At 41.0% G+C, this 18,406-nt stretch overlaps 1 protein-coding gene across 4 annotated transcripts in view; it reads right to left on the reverse strand.

The window, feature by feature from the left end:
* Positions 1-12,743: 12,743 nt before the first annotated feature.
* LOC134213809 (uncharacterized) overlaps positions 12,744-18,406 on the reverse strand; it is an 81,853-nt gene continuing 76,190 nt past the window's right edge. For all 4 annotated transcript variants that reach the window (XM_062693164.1, XM_062693163.1, XM_062693161.1 and 1 more), the window contains exon 6: positions 12,744-16,908. In XM_062693164.1, the coding sequence (XP_062549148.1) occupies positions 15,361-16,908 (1,548 nt within the window). In that variant the 3' untranslated portion in view covers positions 12,744-15,360. The remainder of the gene's footprint in view (positions 16,909-18,406) is intronic.

Here is an 18,406-nt window from a genome sequence, read left to right on the forward strand (position 1 = left end):
AACGTTAGCTCTTGACAGGGCATCCGCGTGCTGCATCCTCAACCCGGATCGATGACATATTTCGAAGTCAAATTGCTCGAGATACAACGCCCAACGAGAGATTTTAGGATTCACGTCCCTTTTGTCCAACGTTTGCTTCAATGAGTTGCAATCTGTCACGATTTTGAAATGTAAACCGAAAAGGTAAATACGGAATCGTTGAAGACAATAAACTATTGCTAATGTTTCAAGCTCAAAGCTGTGCAGTTTTGACTCAACTGGGGACGATTTTTTACTAAAGTACATGACCGGGTGCATCAGACCATCATCTGTCTGCCGCTGCAACAGCACGCCTCCGAAGCCCGCTGAAGAGGCATCCGTGTGAAGTTCGGTAATAGCGGTTGGCGAATATATTCTAAGAACTGGCTTAGAAATCAGCGCTCGCTTCAAACCCTCCACTGCTTCGAAATGAATCGACGTCATTACAAAATCTCGATCTTCCTTCAACAAATCATATAACGGCGTTGCAAGAAGGTTGAATCCACTGATGAACTTCCGAAAGTAATTAACGAGGCCTAGAAATCTTTGCAGGCTCTTACGGTCGCTAGGAATCGGGAAATCCCGAATGGACTGGATGTGCCTATCGCTGGGTTGCATGCTATTGAATTTTACATCGTAACCAAGATATTCGGTTTGGGTTTTAATAAAGTGACACTTGGAAAACTGGAGCTCCAGATGATTGTCTGACAGAACTTCCAGAACCTCCTTCAGCGTTTGCAGATGTTCCTCTAAATTCTCTGAAGCAATCATCATGTCATCTATAAACACCACCAGACGCTCATCTTTAATGAAAGGATCTAGTACTTTTGTAATGTACTTAACAAAAATTGCTGGTGAATTGGCAAACCCAAACGGCAGACGATTGAACTCGTAATGCCCACTGTTAGTAACGAAAGAAGTGTACTTTTTACTTTCCTCCGTTAGTTCGACATGATAGAACCCGTTTTTAAGGTCCAGAGACGAGAAATATCGTTTTCCCTGAAGCTTCAAAATCTGATCTTCGATTATGGGCATCGGAAAATGGTTCCTTTCCACAATTTTATTCAATGGCTTGTAATTCACACACATGCGGAAACAGTTGTTCTTCTTTTTAGTTAACACCACTCTGGAGATATAGGGTGAATCACTTTCACGAATTACCCCTTGCTCCAACAAGTCGGCAATAATTTTGTCTAGCTCGTTCCGTTCATATACACTGAGCCTTTGAGGCGTTGCTGAAAATAGTTTGTCCTCCTTCAGTCGAATTTCCGCCTTATACTTGACTAGGGGTGCTTTCGGTTTTACTCGTTGAAAGTAACTGTGCTGTAAAATTGTATCTAGTCTACCTCGGAACGAATATGTTTCGGCATCATCTCCCACATCAATGTCTACCTGACCAGCAGTCATAGTATGAATGGAATCAACATCCCCAAACATAGACCAATCCGTAATAATCGATGAATTATCAGATACGCCGGAACCGAATGGAAATCTAATAAACGGAATACTGTTATCGTTCAAAAAACTTCTCCCTAATAGCACACAGTCTTCCCAACGAACATCAAACCCGCTCGGTACAAGAGTACGCGTACTCTTTTTGAACTCTCTTCTTCCGTTCGAACCGCAACGCACGATGATGTACTCAAACCCGAACTTGCGTTCGAGTTCATTTTCAAACCCAAGTTCAAACTTCGGTACGGTAAGGGTACAGTACAGCTAACGTGTTGTGTTTCACACTAATTATGTTCGTTTATTCCGAACGGTATACACGGGAGGTGCAACATTTGTCATCGCAAATACGAACAGTTTAGGTGCAACTTTTTGACTGCCAACACATGTTTTCGATGGAGTTGGTGATGCCGTCAATCAAATAGCAAGTAAATATTATTGAGATTTATGCAAGGATTTATATTATAATTTCGTCTTGTTTTTAATGTTTTTCAATATATACTTTATATTGCACACATTATTACACCAATTTTGTAATTTAATTTTGCAAATTGAAAACGTAAAACATGGTTAGGCATAAGGTTTTGTTTATTGTTAATAATATATGTAAGTGTAGAAAAATCTACAAAAAAACAAATGGTTCTTGTAGGATTTGATAAATTGTGAATGCTAGAAATTTATGGAATCTAGCCGTGGAAAAGTTACTGGATTCCAATCATATTGTATGTTTATATTTATTTAAAACTTATTAAAAATGAAGATTATTTCAATTACCGCCATCGACATTACTGACAGCCAAGAGGTCGATAACAAAATCGTTCGAAAAGGACTTTCATAATTAATTAATTTTCTGGCACTAAACACATTCTAAGCTGTTGAAACAATGACATATTCTCAACCCTATTCTCACCCCTCGATAACTGTATCAAAATGATCGTAAAATTTGAGTTTTATCCAAAAATAATGAGTTTGTAAACTTCAACATAAATAATTTATTAATGTATTATAACATTTATAGATGGTTAAATAAAAAAAAAATAGCACGTTGCAGGATTTACTTCAAAGTCGGTCTCTGGAAACTTGACATTTTTTCTTTTACTCCAATTATTTCATATAAATAGTATATAACATGATTACGCAATACATTTATATTAATAGTAGAAAAATTCAGATATGTGAATGATCCAAGTTTTGAATTGAAGTCCACCTTATATCTTTGCTTTAAAAATGATATGATGCGTAAAACTGATTGAAGTTAAAACCAAGAACACTGTTCTAGACCGCTTATGTGCAAATTTTAAATTATTTTTCGATTTCAACATAGTTATGTAAATCGACTATTAATTTGAGATCTATTTCAGAATTTCACAGTGAAAAACTCTTAGATTATGTCAATATTTGTTGGAAAAAGTTAAAATAGACTGACTAATTGTTAGGTAATATGACTGACTGCAAGGTAATATTGAATATAGAAAGATTTTTCTATGAAAATTTAACATGTATTAAAATTTGATCTCCCTATTTAATGTCTACCTACTTTTGTTGATTTTGATATAATTAATCGTTTATTTTAACCACTGGTAATTGTAATAATCCATAAATATTATAAAAAAATTGTTCATAGAAAGTACTTGTATAAAGAATCTTTGCAACTTTTGATTGTACTTCAACAACATTGATACAAATTAACAAATACTAGTCGACTCGGCAGACGTTGTCCTGCATAGTAGGCGATAAAGCGCGTTGTGAACTGCCCATGCGAAGATTCCAAACAAATCATAATTTTAATTTTTCACTATTCACTAAACTTTTCACGTAATTTTTGCATGAGGAAATATCATATAAACCCGTCGGAAACGATAACCAACATACTTGCTGAAGGAATGAAGTAAATCCATCCAGCCGTTTTCGAGTTATGCGGATACAAACACAGTCCATTTCTTTTTTATTATATCTTCTTCTCTTATATATAAAAATGAAATGGTCTGTGTTCGTATCCGCATAACTCAAAAACGGCTGGACGAATTTTCTTCATTCCTTCAGTGGATATGTTCATTATCGTTTCCGACAGGTTTATATGATATTTACTCATGCGAAAACCACGAGTAAAGTTGAATGAAACGTGAAAAATTAAAATTAGGATTCATATGGGCATTTTGCCTAGGCAGTTCACAACGCGCATTTTCGCCTACTATGCAGGACAACGTCTGCCGGGTCGACTAGTAAAAAATAATTTTAATGAGGCATAGATATTAGCAGATAATAAAATAAAAACAAAGATACCCGAAAGACCTAATAAGAAACCTAATAGGAAACTTATGACAATTCCACATCACACAAGTATTGTTACCACGCGGTGCCTACCCGATTCAGGCAAAGTGTAAATTTTTCCACCGGTGGCAAAATAAAGCAAGAATGGAACTGCACCGTTTTTAAAAACGAACGATTCCAGTGCAAGTTTACCTACACCGGTGCGAATAAACTAAAACGACATTATTCTTTTTTATTCTCTGCTGAAAAAAATAAAAACAAAATTAAAAATTTCTTTCGACATATAAAAAGAACGCTGGATCAGAACACTAGCATTCAACTCTTTACAGCCTCTCCCATTCTCCTTTCGCTTCTTTTCGTCGAAGTGACATTATTATTATTTATTCAGACTAAGGCCGAAGTGGCCTGTGCGGTATGTAAGAGTCTTCTCCATTCGGCTCGGTCCATGGCAACACGTCGCCAGCCACGCAGTCTACGGAGGGTCCGCAAGTCATCTTCCACCTGATCGATCCACCTTGCCCGCTGCGCACCTCGCCTTCTTGTGCCCGTCGGATCGTTGTCGAGAACCATTTTCACCGGGTTATTGTCCGACATTCTGGCTACGTGCCCGGCCCACCGCAGTCGTCCGATTTTCGCGGTGTGAACGATGGATGGTTCTCCCAACAGCTGATGCAACTCGTGGTTCATTCGCCTCCTCCATGTACCGTCCGCCATCTGCACCCCACCATAGATGGTACGCAGCACTTTCCTTTCGAAAACTCCGAGTGCGCGTTGGTCCTCCACGAGCATCGTCCAGGTCTCGTGTCCGTAGAGGACTACCGGTCTAATGAGCGTTTTGTAGATGGTCAGTTTGGTACGGCGGCGAACTCTATTCGATCGAAGCGTCTTGCGGAGTCCAAAGTATGCACGATTTCCAGCCACTATACGCCTCCGAATTTCTCTGCTGGTATCATTTTCGGCAGTCACCAGTGAGCCCAAGTACACAAATTCTTCTACCACCTCGATTTCATCACCACCGATGCCAACTCGCGGTGGGTGGCTCACATTGTCTTCTCTTGAACCTCTTCCTATCATGTACTTCGTCTTCGACGTGTTGATGACTAGTCCAATCCGCTTGGCTTCCCTCTTCAGTCTGATGTAGGCTTCCTCCATCTTCTCAAAGTTACGTGCCATAATATCTATGTCGTCGGCGAAGCCAAATAGCTGGACGGACTTATTGAAAATTGTGCCACTCGTGTTAATCCCTGCTCTTCGTATTACCCCTTCCAAAGCGATGTTGAATAGCAGACACGAAAGACCATCACCTTGCCGTAACCCTCTGCGGGTTTCGAAGGGACTCGAGAATGCCCCTGAAACTCGAACTACGCACATCACCCGATCCATCGTCGCTTTGATCATTCGTGTCAGTTTATCCGGAAATCCGTTTTCGTGCATTAGCTGCCATAGCTGGTCCCGATCGATTGTATCATATGCGGCTTTGAAGTCGATGAATAGATGATGTGTGGGCACGTTGTATTCGCGGCACTTCTGCAGTACTTGGCGAATGGCGAACACCTGGTCCGTGGTGGAGCGTTCGCCCATAAAACCCGCCTGGTACTGCCCCACGAACTCCCTTGCAATTGGTGCTAGTCGACGGCATAAAATTTGGGAGAGTACCTTGTAGGCGGCGTTCAGCAATGTGATTGCGCGGTAGTTGCTACAATCCAGCTTATCGCCCTTTTGTAGATGGGACACACGACACCTTCCATCCACTCCTGCGGCAAAACTTCCTCCTCCCAAATCTTGGTAATGACCCAGTGCAGCGCTCTAGCCAGTGCCTCACCACCGTGTTTAAATAGCTCTCCTGGTAATTGGTCAACCCCAGGGCTTTGTTGTTCTTCAGCCGACCAATCTCCTCCTGGATTTCCTGGAGATCCGGGGCCGGTAGAATTATGTCCTGCGCGCGTTCCCCTAGGTCCATCACCATACCGCCATCTTCGTCTGCCACATCGCCATTCAGGTGCTCTTCGTAGTGCTGCTGCCACCTTTGGATCACCTCACGCTCGTTCGTAAGAAGGTTCCCGTTTATGTCCTTACACATATCGGGCTGTGTCGAAGTGACATACTTCGTCTTTTGTTCGGATATAGCTCGTCTGTGTTTGGTGTACCACAGTTCGAACCGAAGTTTTGTACTTCAGTTTATACATGTACCGCTCGGTACACGGTATACACCCGAACCTGAGTACAGTAGCGATGCGGGTTTGGAACTGAACGCAACTGAAGAAAATTATACTCAAGTTGAACTCAGTTCAGGTTCGTGGGAAGACTGATAGCACATCTACTTGCATAGTGGCATCCGAAACTATTAAGAACCGAACAGAAAATTTGATTCGATCGATATATACAAAACTTTTCCATTCACCTCTAACTTTAACTTTCGTGTTGTTTATACCTATGATCTCTTCTCTGGTATGTCTAATAGTAATGTTAGAAGGTAATATACTGTGTTTTACAAGACTAGCATAACTACCTGAATCTATCAGCGCCATAGCTCGAATGCGATCCTGAGCTGCTTCCAACTCTACCAGTGTCTGGGAAGATTCATTCACAGAGACCACGTTCCCGAGACCACTAGGGAAAACTGCATTCGTCGTGCTTCGTCCTGTCTTCGGTGCCCACTGATATGATTCCTTTTGCTTTGGAAGATCCATTGCCGTTGCACATTTATCTGTCGGGTGACCTATTTTGAAACATTTACCGCATCGCTCTTTACGCTGAGGCTTCGGACAATCAATCGATTTATGGCCTGATTCCCGACAGTTGAAACACTTCATTTCTCCGGTTGCTGCATCAAGTATAGTTCCAGTATCGACTCTTGCTGATCGTGTTGAGGTTTGTGGTAGCATACTCAAATTAGCCGCAACCCACTTGATGTGACGCAGTAGTTCCAGTGTTGAACTATATTGCATCGAGAGCAAACTTGGATATACTTTATCGTAACGTAGTCCTTTAATAATGTACTTCAACGTTGCCGATGTACTGAAGTCACCTTTTTGTGCCAGAGCGTCAACCCGGTAAACAAATGATTCATACGATTCGTGTTTCTCAATTTTTACCGCCTCCAGTTGACGATGGATATCTGCTTCGTCGAAGGTTTCCGGAAACGCCGAAATCAACTTGTTCTTGAACTGCTCCCAGTTGAAAATTTGCTCCTCATGTCGTTGGTACCAATGCGCCGCTGCGCCACCGAGGCGTGTAGAACCATACAGCAGACACACATTTTCTGTCCAGCCATAGAGCACCCGAAAATGGTCGATCCGTCGCAACCATTTAGTAACTCCATCTCCCTCCGAGAATTCTGGAATCAATTTCCCGACGTCATGTGGATGCAACGCAAATCCGTGAGATGATTGTGGTTGCATTCGTTCGTTGTTGCTTCTCATGTTGTCGTTTTGCTCGTCGACTGCATCATCATTCGTGACGTCATAGAAGCATTCTTCATTCAGCTGCTGATTTTTCGTTTTAGCCGCCGCCATTTTCCTCGTCACTGGCATTGTGTGAAACGATCCGAATAGCCTTCGTAGTCCAAAACCGTCGGATTTATTGCTACGGATCTTCCGCTATGCGTCGCCAGGTCGTCTGATGGGATCCCACTTCTGATTCTGAAGGCTCGGACCCGGATGGCTAATAAAAACACTGAACTTAGGAATAACAATTTAATTGCTTCTTCTCGAATGTGCTTTATTATGACAACTGATTTCTTCTTCTTTTCAATAACAATCATCCAGCTCTACACTCTAAATTATTAATAGTGATAAGACATGTGATGCTTACAACAAAAATTGGATGCTCGTTAACTATAGTTTCGTAAATATTACGTGAATTGTGCTGAACTTATGTTGTTTTGTTTTTATCACAATAAAAACAAACTACCGCAATAATAGCACCGACGAACCGACGTGTCACCTAATAGAAAATATAATTCAAATTTGCGGCCCACGACGCCATGATGAAAAATCATCGAACACTACCGCCACCCCCATAATGGCTCGCGAAGTTTTCATAGCTCAGCCACCAACCTACGTGTATTAACATAGCAGCGGAGTTGTGTCTTAGCTCATTTGACAGGAGCGATCGCCCGCAAAAGCTAGGGATCCTACATTCAGAGATATGCGAAAGCGGCCATCTTGAGCCAATCGAGCATTGAGAGCTGTCAGAATCTGAGCCAAATGAACATTGTTATTTTTGCGGATTGAAAGGTATTGCGATTGTAATGAAAACGAAAAGTTTTGTCGAATAAACCATTTGTTTTACATTGGCAAGTTGAAGTAATTTAGTTTATGCATGGTTCTTTGTTCATTTGTATTGTACTTTTATTTTAGTGATAATGCACTGTTGGACGTTAGATAACGAAATCTGAAAATGCCATTATGCGCAAAGTCATGTTCGAGCTCCAACATTTTGCGCCATGGCAAGTGCTGGCAGCGTTTGTTTACAAAAGCAACAGCGTTTCTAAATCGTCCGGAAAAGTATTCGCACATCTCTTAATGTAGGATCCCTAGCAAAAGCGAATGACCGTTAAAAACTGTGGGACAATCAGAGAACGCCAGTGACACGTCGGTTCGTCGGTGATAATATTTAGGACGCAGTTGCCTATCGTTGCGATATTTTTTGAAGGTCAGTCCTATTGTTGCGGTATTGCATGTAATTCTTATGGAGAACGATACCGCAACAATAGGACCTTAGCACTACCGCAATAATAGGCTCAAGGGATTCAAATTTTTAACGAAAAATGTTGATTTTTCATCATTTTGAACGGAATTTTGTCAAACAAAAGCTATTCTAGTCGTTAATTCGAAGAGTTTTAGCGTACCCACAATTGTTTTCAATGGTATTATATCCAGAATGGACTACTTTAACACTACCGCAACATTAGGGCATACCACAACGATAGACGTTTTACTAAAAGTGCATCTAAATGTGCAGCGCAATGCAGCTGTCATTGAGTCTGACATCAGTTTGAAGTTTAGCGGTCCGATAACTGCAAAACTGTTGCAACTATCGAATTGCAGTTAAAAAGCATTGCAGTTAAATGACTTGCAGTTATCGACCGTCTACTGTATCTCACTTTTGAGAAATCGCGGATCACTGGAAAAAATTTTGAATTAACCAGGCAAAGTGAAATGTGTTGGAATATCAGGTAGTGTGCGACGCTTCGCTGTAGATCGAAGATGGATAGGAAGCGGGCGCCAGTTGGTTGTAGTTGCTCTTGGGTAGATTAAGGAATATTGTTATGGATGTATTGTATATACCTATTGTTGAATAAAGAGAACTGCAGCTGCTGGCAGAAGTATCAGTCAGTAGCCTGCCGTGGTGTAGAGAGGGAACTCTAGTTGTTATTCTTTGTGAGAGGGTTTCCTTCTCTGGTCAACAAAATGGAATCTTGGAGCCCTCAGATTAAATAATCAGGGCACAGTCATCTTTTCGCGAAGAGTTCCGAATCGGATTTCATGTTCGCGCTCTAGTTGCTGACTTCTCGCTCCTACCAGTAGTCATAAAGTTACACTTCTTCGTTTTTTTTCCCCAGTCCCCAAAGGTTCTCCACCAAATTCAACATTCGGTTGATTCTCGATCGCGGGCAATCAATTAATTCTCGTGAGAGATTTAACGAATCTACTGGAGGCTCAGGTGTTGTGTCTACCAATTGCATGGATGTAGGCGAACCTTTAATTTTGTCTCAAGCGCGTAGTTCTTGAAATATTATGCAGTTCTTGAGTCGTTCCATGTGATGTGGTGCAAAAAAACCCAGATTAATCCACCTAGCGGTGATGGCGCCTTTCTCGCGTAAAAAGGTAATAAATGTAGCCTTTACGCTTACACCTCGATGATGTACAAGAAAGGCAAAACAATTACACCGTCTAATGTTATGATAGAAAATTTACACTAGTAGACGACAGATGGCGCTGCCAAAAGTTTCTTGAATTTCTCATGTTCGAATTTTGACTTTCGGATAATTTAGTACTATGTACATAGTACTATGAAACTGAACGAAGAGCATACTTACGCCTAAATGCGTGCAACACGAGCATCTTTATAGTACGATGAAACTCTTAATGGGAAGCCACGGATAAAATATTCATAGATGCAAGGCATTTTTCATAACACATTATTGTTCTATGTGACTATGTCTCATCACTATTTTAATATTATCTATTTTTTGCAATTTGCAATTATTATGAAATTCAATGGTGATCAACAGCGTTTTAGTCTCTGTCGGATGCAACTTGTTGCAAGAAAATCGATTAAGAGTTTCTATGTGAAAATTTGGCTAATGTTTTTATGGCATTTTGTGCACACACACGCACACACATACACACACACACACGCACACACGGACAGACAGACATTTGTTCAGCTCATCGAGCTGAGTCGAATGGTATATAACACTATGGGTCTCCGGGACTTCTATCAAAAGTTCGATTTTGGAGTGAAATGATAGCCTTTCGGTACAACTTAGTTGTACGAGAAAGGCAAAAAGCAAGATAAAAGATAAATCAAGTTTGTTTTTTGTAACCTGGAAATTTCTATGAACATTAAGAGGTCGAGGCATATATGTATTTTGTTATAAATAATACTTCAAATTCGATTATGCATATGTACAACATGTGATAGATTTAGTTCGGAAAAGGTATTGGAGGGTAACCGCCCCTTCGGTGGGCTTTGATCCCACGACCCAAGTACACTAGACAGGTACTTTCCTTACTTAGCTACGAAGGACCTCCGTCGTCCTCCGCAGCATAGCGGGTACTGATGAAACCAAATTCCCAGCACCAGGTACCAGCCGCAATACATTTTCAGAACTAACTCTCTCATATGTATTTTTGTACACATGCCAACCAAGTAGGATGAGTATTTAGTATTGTCCAGCTCCTACACACTTGCTTCATCAAAAACGGCGATCAATGAAGTAGGGTTGTGTGAGGTTGTGCCAGTTGGTCGTCAGATCCCGTCCCGACCACACAAGCGAAGAGAGATTGCCACTCGAGTTCAGTACATTCAAAGTTAATTGCCTATATGCCGGGTATTGTTTTGTATTTCTTTTGACTTAATTAAATGAACAAAATTCCAATTTGAGCATTAGATTGACGTTAATTTAACGTGGCTAGTTAGGCACTAGCTGTGATGCCTGGGGGTTGAAACCACTCTATCTATCTTCTTTATTTTGGGATGTTTGTCCAAAATTCTCGTATCAATGTTTTCAAAAAAAAAAAAATTTAATCGTGTCCGTTAGAATTATGCATAGAGGCAGCATGACTATGTCCAAGGGCTTGACGATCCCTCCCCAGGCCATCTGCGAGTTGTAATGCCTGCCTAGGATGTGCTGGGGTTTGACAGTGGGCTCTGTTAAACTTCTATAAAAAGCTGCATGTATCCGCAAGGAGGCTCCGCCAAAGCGACCGTGTGCCGCTCAAAGCGTACAAGCCCAAGTCCTGGTGTTTAGGTGGGACGCTAAACAGACCTGACACGACGACCCTCCGACGAGACAGGAGGTTTGCGCAGGCCCAATAAACCGCCTGTAAAAACAACCATTACGAACGACATAGAAGATAATACGACTCGATACAATGGGCCTATGCGACGAATAAATGATCACGATTGGAAGCTTGGAACATGGAACTGCGAGTCGCTAGGCTCCGCAGGTTGCGACAGGATAATCTACGATGAATTACATCCCCGCAACTTCGACGTCGTAGCACTGGAGGTAACCTGCTGGACAGGCCAAGCAGTGTGGAAAAGCGGGCATCGAGCGGCTACCTTCTACCAAAGCTGTGGCACCCTGGCACCACCAACCGGCTTCATAGTTTTGGGCAAGATGCGTCAACGCATGATTGGGTGGAAGCAAGGGAGCAATCAACGCAAGGGTGTGCCAGTTGAGGGTAGAAGGTCGTTTCTTCAACTATAGCATAATAAACTAGCACTGCCCACACGAAGGGAGACCTGACGACGAGAAAGACGCAAAATGCACAGCTACAGCAGACATACGATGGATGACCACTGCGAGACGTCAAAATCGTCATCGGCGACATGAACGCTCAGATAGAAAGAGGAGAAATGTATAGTCCGGTCATCGGAAGAATATCCACAAGGCCACATGGAAATCACCTAATCAAGAAACGGAAAACCAAATCGACCACGTTATTATCGACGGTAAATTCTTCTCCGACATCACGAACGTACGCACTCGTTGCAGTATGTCGTGGTATGTCTGCGCTCAAAACTCTCGACGGTGTATTTACAATACGCGTCAGAGTCGTCCGCCGCGGCTACGCATTGGGCGACTACAAGACGGTAGACTAGCCCTGGACCACGCGCAGCAGCTGAAAGTGGCACTCCCAACGAAAGAACAGCTAGGCATAGCGTCTCTTGAAGATGGCTGGAGAGAATTCGATCTACCATTGGAAGCACCGTAACCGCCCTGCACTAGGCACGGTGCTCCCGGATCAGAGGCACGACTGGTATGCCGCCGAATGTGAGCAGTTAGTTGAGGAGAAGAATGCAGCCATGGACAAGATTGCTGCAACACCGCACGAGGGTGAACGAGACACGATACAAACGGATGCGGAACAGACAAAACTCGATTGTTCGGAGGAAAAAGCGCCAGAAAGAAGATGGGGATCGGCAAAGGGGCGAGGGGCAAAATTCTAAACTAAAATTGTGATTTTTTAAGGGAAATTTTTCTGGTTTTCTAGGGTTAAAGTTTCTTATTTTTCACAGGATTTTTGTTTTGATATCCACGGATAATTTCGTATGAATCTTCAAAGTAATTTTCATGGACTTTCAGGGATATTTTTATTCACGGGAAATTCATTTCATTTCGATGTTCAATCCTTTTGATTTTCTCGAGATTGTTTGATTTGGAAAATTCTTCTGAATTTCAACGGGAAAAGCTTCTAAATACCTAGGAAAAATCTGCCAAACCCTCCTCAGCGTCTAGAAATGATTCGGAAAGAGAGAATTCGATAAGGTCACATAAATAACCATTTATTTTATTCAACGCCAGGATCTTATAAATCAAATTCAACAACAAACTCTACCAGCTAAGGTCGAATATTTACAAATATGTAAGCAGTTACAAATGAGAACTACTCGGTCTAATCATATGAAGCATACCTATTTGCTCCCTGTTTCGATTACTGTTTCACTAATATCCTTACTACAATCAAACGAAAGTACTCACTTTACAACAGTACGTACCGGTGCTTACATGTTTAAACCATATTCTCCCTTTTTATCTTTAATATTAGATCTTAAAATGTAATTAAATAATTTTGATTGATTACACTTTGGCTCCGATTGTGGTCCTAATAGTTACTGATAAAATGGAATTCATCGTGATTTTCTTTTTATGGTTTTATTTTTTTTTTATATATTTCTTCTATGTATTTCTAATGATGATGAGTACGACAATAAATCATATTTAGGTATAATACTAGTTTTTGCATGCAAACTACGCATCAAATGCGATTGTGAAAGCGTTTCATTTGTTGGATTGGGTTGTAAAATGTGTGTAGTGTTAAATGTAAGAAGATGAAAACTAGAATCTGATCCAAAGCTGTTCTAATCGTAACGAAATTATCCCTTAAAGCCCATATGTGTGGTTGTGTGTGTGTGATTGACATTTAAATAAGTGATTGGTTTGAGCACAGTCGTTGAAACCATGCTATTTTATAAAAATTAGGATGACGATCATGAGACGGATGGTGGGGTATGAACTCACTATAAATTTAATCAAATTTAAATTTCCTTCAATTTGATTGCACAAACATTAGTTTTAGGGAAAATGCGTTCTCAAAAATGTTTGCTTGCCTAATTTAGATTTTTATAATTTACGAAAAACAGTAGTTGCACATTTCGAAAAATGACCGTCACTCTAAAATAAATATGCGCTATCGGAAACAGACAAATATCGTGTTCCTAGATTTTAACTAACAGAAGCTTGCATTTTTTGTTGTAATTTTTCATTGGCTAAAAATTTCGTTACTAAAAATAAAATAACTCAATTTGTACTTGGTTGAGATTTTCTCATTGTTCCAATTTTGGTTGAATGGCAAACTACGAAGAACCTTCACTTCTTGTTATTTTATACAAGAAATTATCTTACGCGCTAGGTATCAGGTGTGGCTTACAAAAGTGCACTAGTCGTTTTACATTCATACTAGCGTGTGCTTTGTAGGAGATTATAATCGTATTATCATCCATTCACTAGAGAGCATCGTATAAAGATGACTGGGAACTATGATAGGAAGAAAGGAACGCAAACTGCACGATGAATTATATTTGGAGACAACGTGAAAAGAATGAAGAAAGTATTTTCTCTTCAGATACGTGTATTGCCTATGAATATGATCATGATATCGAAGTCTACATGCTCACTGGCCATCTTCAGTGTACAGAATAATGACGCATGGCACTAATGGAACTAATGGAAGCAAAATATGAGTCACGAGCTCTTGCAAGTTTGGAAGAACTAAGAAGGCAAGACTTCTCGCAGAATGTCGAACCGCCATCCAGCTAGGTGGTGTTTGTTTCTTATCCGGATTGCATAAGAAAATTACAGCACGCTGCATGGGCTGACCATGTGCGTAATGGAGAATGGGATGTTGATGCATCTCAGTTTTATAAGGCGTTTCCACAGTTGTTAATTGCGAAATTTCTAAGCCAAGTTACCATTTTTGTATTGTATTGTATTTTTGTATATCATGAGGCTAACACGATAACATTTTTAAATCTCCATGAAATCTTTTTCCGAATTTCTACAAAAAAAAAAAAACTTCTGATGTTGATATTTAATCGATTATCGATATTTTGATACATCGGAACGTCCCAGGTTGGCACTTGCTTTACCGGTTTGCCAATGATTGCATATTCATATTTACGACAAAAGTAGGCATTGAAAAAAGGACCCGTAAGGACATGCCTCCTGTAATCTAAATTTAAATCTACTCACGTCTTCAAGGGCACACCACTCAATACAGAAGCAACGCATAACTATCATCCTTTTATTCTATTCCAGCTTTGTTGCGTTACGTTAAGGTCACTCCTGACGGAATCCAAGTTCCAAAGTGCTCGCGTTTTCGGGGGCACACCACTCGATTCAGAGGCGGCGCACAACTGTCATTTTTGTTGATTTAGCTTTGCTGCGTCGCAGCATGCGTGAAATAATGAAAATGACAGTTGTGCGTTGCTTCCGTATCGAGTGGTGTGCCCCCGAAAACGCGAGCACTTTCAAACTTGGATTCCGTCAGGAGTAACCTAAATAATAATAATGAGATTTGTGCGTTGCTTTCCTGTTGAGTGGTGTGCCCTTGAAAACGCGAGTGAATCTAGTTGTGTCCGGGAGGCTGGTCTGTAATATTCACTTGCCTTAACTCTTCTTATGACAAGTAAAGACACTCCATTAAAATAACTCTGAAAACATGTTTCTATGCTTAAAACTGATTATATGCATTGGTATAAGAACCTATTCGACACGTCATCATATTACATATGTACAAGTATGTATCTGTTTGCAGCTAATAAATTCCCAGTCCTCCAGATATGATGCCCTCGCCATAGAACTACATCTATAACACATCTATTACCCTAGATTTCAATAATAATCCTATCGGTACTGTTGCACTCGCTGATGTTGGTCTCCATGGTGCCTTCCGAATCGTAGTTCAGCTCGAACGACTCATTCGGATCGTCCTTGGCGGTTGCGATCAGTTTGAACGGTTCTCCCGACTTGCCCAGGGCGGCGTACTTGTTCACCTTCGGAAACAAGATAGCCGAGAAGTGGAACTTTACGTGATCTTTGAAGGAACACTCCGAACTGTCGGTGTAGTCACAGTGCTCACAGCTGTACAACTTTGGCTCTTTGGTGATCTCGGTAACGGCGGTGGTAATGGACGGACTATTGTTCTTCGACCTGGTTGATCTACGCGGATTGGGCTTGGGTTCCGGCACTGGCGACGCAGCTTGCACTTTGTGAAACCTTTCGTAGTCTGTCTGAACTACCCACAGCTTCTCGGTGTTCCCAACCTGAATTAATCTAATTCGAGGGTGTTTATGGCTTTCGATGTTCAACTTCCGAAGCTCTTTCGTTCCTCGACGATAATTCGACGAGTGGACATTTCTGTGAGTTGTGACACCGGACTCGTCGCACGTTGAGAACGAACAAAGATCGCATTTGTACTTCTCCTCTTGAATGTGTCGGTTCTGATGAATAACTATCTCACTTTCATCCAAGTACCGAGCCGGGCAGTAAGCACAGTAGTAGACGATCTTCTCATCTATGTGAATCGTTTCCGTTATCGGTCCACCGGCAGGTGTTATGCTCACTTCATCTCTCATTTTTTTCGTCAGATCAAGAATATCCGCCGGAGTCAACCCAGTTGATTTCGTCTCATTACCCATCACTATCGAGAGTTCACCGACGCCTACAGTTGGGACTGTTACTTTCGTTCTGGGTTTTGGCACTGGGTGGCTGCCGGAGCTAGTCACGGGAACGCCCCGTTCTGCGTGTGTCTTCTGATGCTGTATTAAAAGGTGCTTCTTGGTGACGTTATATGAACAAATATTACACTTGTATGGATCGCCACGTGGTTTGTGGAAAGACTTATGGTAGGCAAACTGGGTCTTGCTGTCGGTTTCGTAGGGGCACGCATCGCATTGATATCGTTTCAATCGGTGCGTTGCCGGTTCTTCGGATGGTTCTTCCGTGTTGGCATCACTGGTCGGGGCACTGTCGGTTTGCATTGGGGTTGGAAATGTCGAGGGCGGTTCCAGGGATGAGTCGTCGGTCAGGTTGATGTACGTCATGGTCATTGGTGGGGTTTGCATCCGTATGGGAGCTATCGTGACACTGGGCAGGACGGTGCTATTGATGTGTGCGTTTGCGAAAGGGATGATGGCCAGCGGTGGAGGCTGCAGGAGCGGCACATCCTGGACGATGAGGCTCACCTCGGGAACGAGCTCTATCGGGTGCAGCGTGACCGGCTGAACGGGGATATCCTGTGAAACTGAGTCGAATGATTGAAATGGCTTTCTCACTTTCTTCAAATTGCGTGTATCAGTTACGTTTTGCGACTGTTTTGTGCTGTTGACCATCTCGATGAGCACGTTGCCATTATGCTTTAAACGGCAGTGCCTCTGCAAAGATAGATGAGTTTGTTCGGTTAATTAACAATAATTGATTCAAAAGAGGTAGAATAATAGCAAAATAATACTTCAAAAGTGCCACACATTGAATACATCTATCTACTTTTCTATCTACTGTGCATTTCAGATGTGCTAAGTGCATTTTTAATCTAATAAATTACCTTTTTGTTCTTTGTGTTATTTTATGTATATTTTATGTATTCGAATATTATTTTAAACGCAGAACTTGTAAAATCTGTGTTGAACATAAATTCTGCTAGTTTTCCATATGAAATATTTATGCACTTTCGCTTTTGTAAAAACAAAAAAAAATCTGGAAATCGAATGAGCTACTGGGCTATGAAGATGTAGATATGAACGAAAGCCACGCTCGACCTTTATTTTATTATTCCATACGCATGCAGCAATACAGGAATAATAAAACAATATTTCTAGATCAACATTTGAAAAGGGCGTAACAGCCAAAATTTATTCTTTCTGATTAGCTATATATGTGGACGAAGAATAAGAAGGAATACATTTTGGCTGTTACGCCCTTTTCAAATGTTGGTCTAGATTTGTAGTGCGTGGCTTCCGTTTTAAATGGTTTGCCCTTTAAACGCGAGTGCATTTAGTTTTGGATACCGGGAGGCTTGTCCTTAAAAAGTAATTTTTGTTTTTTCATCAACGCTGTTTCTACGACACTTCATATTTTATGGTGACGGCATGAGTTTTCACTTAGACTAAAAAAATGTTTACAGTAAAATTTAAAAAATTGCTGTCAAGGTCCTTGACTTACATTTCCAATGGTACACAGCTCTAGACACAGCAGACCAACACTGCTGTAATGCAGCAGGACAGAAGAAAATGGCTTCTACTAGCCTAGGTTTCCAATAGGACAGTGATTTTTAAAATGTACAAAGTTTTGCTCGAAAGAGATCTGTCATCTACAGAATACTTTTGTTGCTTCTAGAACTACTTTCAAAGTCCACTGCTTAGAAATTTAGATTGGTCTTTGACGGTGAATAAAGAAATGTATTAGGCTTTCTTATACTTTAGAAAGTATTTGAAAATATTGAAGAATAAGACCAAAATACATCGCATTAAACTGACGAATAGGGCATGTGTTGCCCTTAAGGTGGAATTAGGGACAATATTAACTGAAATCGCATTTTTCCCTAACATGCACCAAGAAATCCATTGGGTTGAGTATTGTAATCTACACAGAAGCTGTTTCCGAATGTCAAACGATATATACGCAGGTTTAAATAATACTAATTTGTCTTATGACAAGTCAAAATTGTTGTTATCTGCCTTTTTGTAATCTTCTATGATGCCGGCTATTCGTAATTAAAGAATTTCACAAATCTAACAAAGACTCAAAGATCTATGCTATTATCAGGCTCATTGAATGAAAAAAAAAATCATTATACTGGAAGTAGCATTGGAGGATTATTTTTGTAATCCATGCTCACAAATCTAACCTTTCCTAATAATGTTTGGTGTTTCC

This window comes from Armigeres subalbatus, chromosome 2, assembly GCF_024139115.2.
Source record: "Armigeres subalbatus isolate Guangzhou_Male chromosome 2, GZ_Asu_2, whole genome shotgun sequence".
Lineage (NCBI taxonomy): Eukaryota > Metazoa > Arthropoda > Insecta > Diptera > Culicidae > Armigeres > Armigeres subalbatus.